Raw genomic sequence first — 9569 nt, forward strand, 5'->3', positions numbered from 1 at the left:
AGTTTTTCTCTGCTGCCCCCAAGTGGCTCAAAATAACAACTTTAATACATCGTGTATTTAACATTCCCGTTTAACACAAGGATTTTTGGTATATTCTCACTTTTTTTTTTTTTGCCTGTTTGACATTTGGGGAGTTCTCAGGTTTCGCTTGGATTGCCGAGGCTAGTGTGAGGGGTGCGCTTTCAAAGTGAGGAATGCCTTGGTTTCTGCATTCCCCGAGAGGGACATGCTCTTTCTGTCAAACGTGCACCTGCACGAACATTTCCCTGAGAGAAAACAAAAGATCACCTCATCGCAAACCCGCAGAAAATCCCCAGTGACAAAACACTGGCTGAAAACCCCCCCCAGACAAAGCCGAACGGAAGAAATAGCTGCCAATCTTTTGTCCTTTTGAATTTTTTTTTTTTTTTTACTTCCTGGTGTTCACACACTCCATCGCAAGCTCCATCCTCCCCCTCGTGATCCCCGCTTTCAGCTTCACTTACACAGGCCCTCATCCACCTAGAAGGTAAATGAATAAAGTGATCAAGATGAGTGAGGTTGGAGGCAGAGGATAGGGAGGAATGTGCTGGAGTAGAGAAATGCAAGAGGGAGCCTCCGAGTGGGAGGGAGGGCAACAATAAAGATGGTAAAGATGTGGTTTGCGAAGGACCCTCTGAATGGAGATTTGCACCAAAATAGATTGTGTCTATCAGACCCCCCACTGTGACACAGGACTAGACTACAATGGAAACGGCAGTCATTAGGAATAACTCTTAAATCTTTCTTCCTCCGTTTTCCTCAACCTTGCTTTTAGAGCCCTCTCTTAGTTTTTTTTTTTATGTGATCGACGGCCTTTTTCCTCTCTTTATCTGTAGATCGTGTGTTTGCCCTGAGTGTGAAAATCTACATGACAAACTTGGCTGTGTCTAAAACCCCGCAGGAATTGTTTAAGAGGGGCCATAGTGTTTGAATGCACTTTCCAGAGAAATGAAGGACCCACCCTTGTGTTTGAATAGCGGACAAATAAAAACTGGTTGTTGCTTTGAGCAGGAACACATGTAGAGCAAAGCTGGAGGATTCCCATGTACAGCTTGGGCACAAGTAGTAGAGTCACATGAATGAAAATATAATTATAATGATTGAACCTGCATTTATCGTTCTTTTGGGGGTCATTTTTGGGAAAGCAGCTGTCAAATCTATAATGACCTTTGACCTTTTAAGTTGTCAGCAAGCCTTCATTTTGCATATTAGCCCTTTTTCTACCATCTGAGGAAAATATCTCTCTTTATACTTTCTGACCGTTGTTTTTAATGTTGTGTAATTAGGGTGATGATAAACAAACCAGCTGTAACACAAAATCATCTAACCAATAGGAATGATAAACAAAATGAAATATGTAGCATGCCATTTAATAATGAATGTGAACACATTCAAAGGGTGAAGAGGTTTAAAGAGGCTCAAACAATATTTGATGTTCCCATTGTGTAATTATAGCATAATCAAAATGCCTCTAATGCTAGCAAAGGTTATTTGGTGGCTGGATGGCCTTTTCTACAACAAAACACACCCACACACGCACGCACACACACACACACACACACACGCACACACACCCCTGCTGTTCCCAGTCCGGCTTCCCTGTGAATGAGGTCTGCAGAACAGAGGTTGGCAGCGGTCTGCAGAGCTACGGATGCTTATCAGAAAGGCTTACAAATCCCCCCCCGATGCTCCTGATATGGAGGACAATGGGTATGCGTGCGTAGTGGGAGCTCTCTTTAAAGCCTCATTGAAACTGACTTTAAACTCTGGTCTTTAATGAGGTCAGAGTATAGCCTGCTGGCTACATTTCATCCCCGAATACAGAACACGCAGTCATAATAAACTTCAGTGGGCTGACCTGTACGAGTCAACAACAGCTTTTTCCTGAGAGAACATGCGAGACGTATTGTACCTGGTTAGGTCTGTGCCGCGACCAATTGGGCGTTGGTATTAAAAAAACAATTACTTTCACTCGTGAGCTCTATCAAAGTATGTTACACCACAAATCTAACATAACAAATGTGTGTGTGTGTGTGTGTTTTTACAAATTCCATAATGCCGTCTTTTGTGATTCCGCCTTTGTATTGAACTTGGGGATAATTGCCCTGGTGGGAGCAGCTGTGAGGCCACCAGAGTTGCAGGTGAGCTTTTAACGGTCCTCAGTAAACACATGAGCCTCCCACAATGCTTTGTGCTGCTTCCAGAGGATGTGCCCGTATGGACACTGAATACGGCTCCACCGACAAAGACACAAAAAAGGCTCCAGCAGATGATGTTGTTTTTCGTAGTTTCAAGCTTCAAGAAAAGAAGGATATAACTGTATCCTTCATTTTGTCAAAATTCTCCTTAATAATACAGCCTTTAATCAGATCGACCTGCTGACTCAATCGTGAACATAGTTGTTGGTGTAGTTCGTTATTCAGATGGTATTTTCAGTTACCTCGGAAGGGCTTGGTGTGGGTTTAACCCGTTTGGTGGTTTTGGGTGGAAGCAGAAAACAGATGTGGTTTACTGACTGTCTGCAAATCTGGTTTCATGTTTAGGTAACGTGGGGCAGGGCACAAGGAGGTGCCGTTGTAATGCATTAATGTGTACTGCGCATTGTATGTGTTATTTAATTCCATATATCAGTGTTCAAAGGTTGACATTGTTGTATTGCATTGGCCAGATCATAGAAATACAAGGCAATTGATAAAACCTTAAGATAAGTGGTGAAATGCACATGTGTCTCAATATGTCGTGTATTAATGCTTTATATAAATTGTATGATATAGACATAGTTCTGCCTGCAATATCAAAAAATGGAATGAGGAAATATGCAGTTATGAATGAATGATTTTGATGTATCATCATTTATTATGTACTATAAGCCTGTGACGATCAATCATCTGGACAAAAATGTCACAAAGTAACATCGTGGTTTGCACGTGTGATACATTATTGCATCACAGTAAATTATTCCAATTTCCAAAAAAGTAATAAGAATTATTACATTTTTGACTTTTTGTGGCAACATTGATACTAAATTATAAACCTTTTTTTATTGCGAATTTATGTGTTGCCCTGTGTTAAATCATGATCAACGTCGACCACTGTTGCAGAACAATTTTTCTCATGTTTTCGTTTCTTAAATTTGCATAATCACATGTTATTGCATTTATCTTACTTGGTAGCATTTTCCTTAATGTATTCATAAAACCCTTTCTATGATGCATTGTCCTACTGCATGCCATATTATAGACGTGCATTCTTACACCAATAAAGTAAAAACACACATAACGTTCGGCAATGCAAAAACGTATGACTCTTCATTTATGGAGATTTGTAAACAGGAAATTCCACGTGTTCTTTTTATTTCCTTCTCCAGCCGAAACCCACCCGCACCTTGGTGTTTGTTGAGCGCCTCTGGCGATGCCATGTCAATGCGCGCGGCTGCCATAGGACCAGCCTTAGAGGCGTTTCTCCTCGGAGTTTCAGCAAGTGCAGAACAAGCAACAGACTCACAATCACACGAGGGCGCGCACACCAGACTGCCGCAGTGGAGTGGAAGTTTCCCCGCAGCACCCAAAGCTACACACACACACTGAAACCACGCATCTGTTCTTCTGAAGAGAAGACCTCAGCGAGGGATCGGGAATACAAACAGGTAAGCTGCGTGTGTGAGCTCATTGGTGCAGGTTTCTAACACTTGAATACCTCGATACCAATAATGTGTTGTTTACTGCATTCCTCTAATTAAAATAACCTGCGAGTACAAACCGGGACACAGCGCATGCTCACTTGTATTATTGAACTAAAGCAGGCAATTTATGCCGTTTAGGTGACTTTTTTTTTTGTAAGGGTCCTCCATCCTCCCAGCGGGCATCCGCGCCCGCGTATTTGCATGGACGCTCAGCCACGGAGCGGCTACTGTGCAGCAAGCGGACATCCGATAAGGGATGTTTGTTTCCAGCCTGATACAAATCAACAATGGCAACAATGACGTGTTATGATGTGTGCAGCCACACTACGGAGCCGTCTGGGACATTCGGCTGGATGGATCGGCTGTGCACAACGACGCACGAGGACTCTACGCAACAACAACAACAAAAAAAAAGAAAAGAAAACCACCTGAAGTGCTCTCGTCGTTAAAAGCCTAAAAAAAAACTAAAGTGCGCAGAAACTTCTGACAAAACACGCTGCACCTGCGCCATTCATATCGGCGGCATTAGCACGTGAAAATCGCTTTGGATCGCTTTTTTAACGTGTGTATTGAGCAACAAAAGACTTTTCCGGCTTATTTGTAACTGGATGCGCGCGAGCTGAAAAGAGAGAGGGAAGGGGGGGGGGGAGAGAGAGAGAGAGAGGAGGGGGGGGGGGGCAACATGTGCTGTCTCCGTTATCTGACGGTGTGGGTGTTAAGGGGTTAATTAGCTTGAAGCCTGTCGGGCTACCTGGCACCTCCAGGTATTTTCCATATAATATAACGGAATTAGACAGAGGCCATTGTGAGGGATTATCTCGGCATTGAAAATCCTTCTATTACAACGAAAGGCACTTTCGAGTGTAATTGGAAATAGAATGAAATGCCAAGAGTGTGACGTTTCTTCTTGAAAACTGCTTTATCAAAAGAGGGATCGGTTACTAATCCGAGGAGGCAATTTACTTATTTTAGAAAAATGACCTAAATAATTCATTCCAGACAAGAGTCCAGTATTCAAAAATGTAATGCAAGTTTTATCCAATAAAGTTATTCATTTGCCATGGATAGTAGGGGGTGAGAAGTACAACATTTCTCATCACATATATGTAATTTATATTCCAGCTTGACTTGAATAGATGAAAAAGTATTTTTGGGGTTAACCCAATGAATTAAATATATGCAAAAAAACACTTTCAAGCAAAAAATTACCCAAATTGTGATGAAGATGATGATTTCCTGAAAGTAGTCCAACTCAAGAGGAGCTCATTTGAACCACTTTGCATATGCAATGCTTTTGGCTATTTCAATAAGGCATTTCAGCATCTTTGACAACATAATTGGATTTTTGTGTTCAACATGGTTAAACCTGCAAAGTAACAGGCAAATGTAGCTGATAAATACATGCCGTGGTTGAAAAACTGCATTTCCCTCTGAAAGGGTAGAAGCATAGCTTGAAATGAAAATGCAAAAGTTAATCGATAACAGACAACAAAAGCAGACAAAACACACACTTGACAGCTGCACGTCATAATAACTTCCATGTGTGCTAGCGTGCGTTTTCATTGCCTTTATTCCTGTCATCATCCTCCGCTCCTTTGTGTCAAGTATACTTTGTACAGCAAAAGACAGATGTGTGAAGCGGTCACATTTCACAGTTTTCCGGCACGCCGCGTCGCCCAGTGGTCGCTGACCTCCGCTTTGACCTCGGACGGAGCGTTTTGAAGGCGTCAAGACTCACGCTGATCCCTGCACACATTTCCCCGCGTGGGCGTACGAGTCGTACGGGGGCAACAGCGGGGTTAAGCCCCTCGTGTTCTGGTTTTAATCTATTACCTTTCACCTCTGATCTTTCACACTGTGGCGAGCTGCCAGTTAGGGGAGCAAAGAAAGACATCACAGAAAAAGAAAAGGTAGGGTTTCAGTGGTCCTTTGGGCTCAGACTAATCACACCAGGTTATCGCCGGACCAATCTGTTCACGACTACCTCCTCTGGGAGCTTGAACATGGCTTGAGTCGCTTTACACGTAGATTTAACTGTGTGCTGTATTTTAAATCCGCACGCAAGGGCCTTTTCAAGTTATGGGACTCAGATGTTGTGAAATGACGTATTCAAGGTTAAAGGCAGTCTTCTCTTTGATCATCCGGGTGGTGACAGGTTCTCACTCGCCGTCTCCTCCAAGAGCCGGAGAGAAATATCTGATTTTTTTTTCTTACTATAACAAGCATGTTAAAGGAAAACATGGCATCGGGTTTCTCACCCTGACCAGCGGCTTTATCTTGGAATGCCCGGAACGCTCCGGAAATAAACCCTGTTTGGATTTCTCAAACCCACTTCCTCATGTCTAATCTAGTGGAGCTAATGTAAACATTTATTGTACGACCCCCTGACAGCACATCAATCATGGACGAGTAATATGTTTTTGACACGGCTACAGAGAGCTCGCATTAACTCATGAAAGCGGTGTTTTTACAAGTTAACCGCATTAAGATCTTCGGGATCGGGTGGCACAGCACCAGCGGCTTTCTGTTTTTATTAGCTTGTCCACACCGTGAAATAAGCCATGCTTTATGAACATAAAATTGCTTCTTAAATATGAAAACAGAAGGTTGCATTTAGTTGTTATCCAGGTAAATAAATACAGTATGCTGCAAGAAATAATGATTTTGGTGGTGTGTCCTGTTTTTTCAGCTTCCCTCCTGGTTTGAAGTGGTGTGAACTACCTCCCCGCCGCCTTCGGCCCTCTCCTAACTGCGGAAAAATGAGTCTGAGCACCAGTGAGCTGGAGGACCTGTGGGAGTCGTTTGAGGACCTCAACCTCTCCGAAGCCTTCAGCAACATATCGAGCGTGGACACGACGGTGTGCGCCACGGCCTTCAACCGCAGCGCGCTGCTCTACTCCATGTGTGTCCTCTACACCTTCATCTTCATCATCGGCCTCGCCGCCAACGCTCTGGTCCTCTGGGTGAACATCCGCGCCCAGAGGGACTCGGCCCCTCGCCACGAGACGCACGTGTACATTTCCCACCTGGCGGTCGCCGACCTCTGCGTGTGCGCCACCCTGCCCGTGTGGGTGAGCTCGCTGGCCCAGCACGGCCACTGGCCCTTCGGCGAGGTGGCGTGCAAACTCACGCACCTGCTGTTCTCCGTCAACCTCTTCGGCAGCATCTTCTTCCTGGCCTGCATGAGCGTGGACCGCTACGTGAGCGCCACCCGGCACGGCGACGGCGAGCGAGGCCCGCGCAGGAAGCTGATCCGCGGCGCGGTGTGCGTAGGGGTGTGGCTTCTGGCTCTGGCCGCCTCGCTGCCCGACACCTACTTCCTGCGCACCGTGAAGTCCACCCACGGGGAGGCCACGCTGTGCAGGCCCGTGTACCCGGAGGGAAACCCCCGCGAGTGGATGGTGGGCGTGCAGCTGAGCTTCATCCTGCTGGGCTTCGTTCTGCCCTTCCCGGTCATCGCCGTCTTTTACGCCATGCTCGCCAGAGCGTTCGCCCGCTCGTCCCCTGCTTCTTCCTCGGCGGCGGCGTCCTCCCCCGTGGACCAGGAGCGGCGCGTGAGCCGCAGGGTGATCCTGGCCTACATTGTGGTGTTTCTGGGCTGCTGGGGGCCCTACCACGGTATCCTCCTGGTTGACTCCCTGTCTCAGTTGGGCCTGGTGCCTCTGACCTGCGGCCTGGAGAATGTGATCTACGTGGCCTTGCACCTCACCCAGTGCTTGTCCTTGCTCCACTGCTGCTTCAACCCCATCCTCTACAACTTCATCAACAGAAACTACCGCTATGACCTCATGAAGGCCTTCATCTTTAAATACTCCACCAGGACGGGTTTGGCACGCCTCATCGACACTTCCAACATGTCTGAGGCCGAGTACTCGGCGGTAGCTGTAGAGAACCCTCCACAGGTCTGAGGCGGGGTTTTTGAATCTACAAGACGACACGTGTAACATAATTGCTGTTACAAATGATTCGTTTCGTTGCAGAAAGACGGCACCCTTTGTACAGAAATGTGCATCTCGCAGAAAGGGGCTTGAAGATAATGTCAAGGTTGACGGATCGTTTCAAAAAGCACTTACAAAGCAGTTTTATTATAACAGCTGATTATATATATTTCACTCATTGTCACTCATTTGTAAAGCCAATACAGTGGCTGTATATATATATATATATATATATGTGTGTAAAACCATTGCTTGTACTGTTGATGTAGGATTGTACTCCATGTGTGTGTGTGTGTGTGTGTGTGTGTGTGTGTGTATGTGTGTGCGTGTGTGTGTCTGCGGTGTGTATAATGTGACTGGCATTGAATATCAATAGTATCAACAGAGTAATATTGTTAATCTTTTCTTTTTTTTAAAATAAATGTGTATTTATATAGTGTACATTTTAAATGTTTTTCCTCCATTATAAATGATCATAGGCATCACACACTGATCAGTTCTACACTTCCCACAATGCTGCTTCACCATTTAATCGAAGGAACTGACTGGCTCAGTGTTTGAGTCCTGCTGTCTCTGTTATTGATCATGACCTCGTGTCAGATCAGCTCAATTCTTCAAACGCATTCGTTCATTAAACTAATGTTTGTAAATGATGTAAAACGGGTCTGATCTGCGTCCCACTGTTAGAGGATTAGTGTGACCTGTAGATCCGTTCTCTCTAAATATGAAGCTACAGCTCGCTGCTTTGTATGAGAGCAACAAGATGTGGAAACATCTCGCCGTGCTCTGTCCAAAGGGAAGCAATACCCCCCCCCCCCCCCCCCCCGAAATCACATCCAAAGTTGACTAATTAACATGGAATATTTCTCAGCTGAGGCAGTGACTCTTCTTTTTCAGTCGTTCTTAGCTCAGCTAGATAATCACACGCTGGCTTTAGCTTCACGTTTAGTGCATACGGACACAAGAGTGACCATGTATCGACCCTCTCATCTAAAGTTAACCTCTCCTCAACAGTATAGATTTTCCCGAAAGTCGCATGCTGAGGTGTTGCGCTTTGCATGTGACAGCTTAAAGATCAAATAGATGTAGGTCCCGTGTCAATGTTCAGTATTAAATAGAAATGTTTTATGGGAGCTGTATTTTATGTCAGTGCTTAATGGTGTAACGGACGTACATGTGCACTTGCACACCCACGTGTGTCAGCACACAGGCAGCAGATGGCTAAAATATTTATGACCAAACAACATTAAAGTAAAGCCAAACTGCTTTTTTTTTTTTACAAGCAGCAGCTGTAACAACCAAGTGTATATTTTTATTTTATAGTTTGTATATGTGTGTTGGCGTGCCTCAGCTTGACTCCCAGTAATGACAATTTATGTGTCATAAATATTGAGTTATACAGTTTACTCACTGTTGTAGGAAGCAACATATCATTCTGATGCGCTGACATAGAGCTCATTGTGTCATGTTATTTCGTTGCACATGTTTGCTTTTACACTGATTTCCTGTTGCAGTAAGTAAAGACTTGGGGACACAAACATGTGTCGACAAGAATGAAGGCATTCCTTTGGTATTGTATGTGTTTTGTTATATATTAAATACTGAGAAAATGTTATGCCTCGGCGTCTGAGTTTCTTTGGCTCTTGCAGTATAATCATTTTTTTACTTAATGGCCGTGGCCCGAGATTCCTGAAATGTGTTTTGACCCAAAACGCTCCATCGACATTGGTTTTTGGAAATTAAGCTGACGGTTTTAATTGGCGTACCGTACACGCCACACACGGCACTGAAATTATACAAATCAAACAAACAACCTCGTCCGGCTCAAACGTGCACCGCTGTGTGTGATTCATTCCAGCTGCCGTGTGATGTGTCATCTGTGCTCCATTTAAGTTACGGTTCAGTTCAGTTTGACAGAATATTTGATG

The 9569-nt window shown here is 44.6% G+C and overlaps 1 protein-coding gene across 1 annotated transcript; it reads left to right on the forward strand.

Moving 5' to 3' along the window:
- Nucleotides 1–3422: 3422 nt before the first annotated feature.
- On the forward strand, nucleotides 3423–8461 carry LOC119229110 (atypical chemokine receptor 3-like). The gene is made up of 2 exons (XM_037489271.2): nucleotides 3423–3667; nucleotides 6393–8461. Exon 2 carries the CDS (start codon nucleotides 6463–6465, stop codon nucleotides 7609–7611), a length of 1149 nt encoding a protein of 382 aa, XP_037345168.2. The 5' UTR covers nucleotides 3423–3667; nucleotides 6393–6462; the 3' UTR covers nucleotides 7612–8461.
- Nucleotides 8462–9569: the final 1108 nt, after the last annotated feature.

The sequence above is a fragment of the Pungitius pungitius genome, chromosome 10 (assembly GCF_949316345.1).
Source record: "Pungitius pungitius chromosome 10, fPunPun2.1, whole genome shotgun sequence".
NCBI classification, from domain to species: domain Eukaryota; kingdom Metazoa; phylum Chordata; class Actinopteri; order Perciformes; family Gasterosteidae; genus Pungitius; species Pungitius pungitius.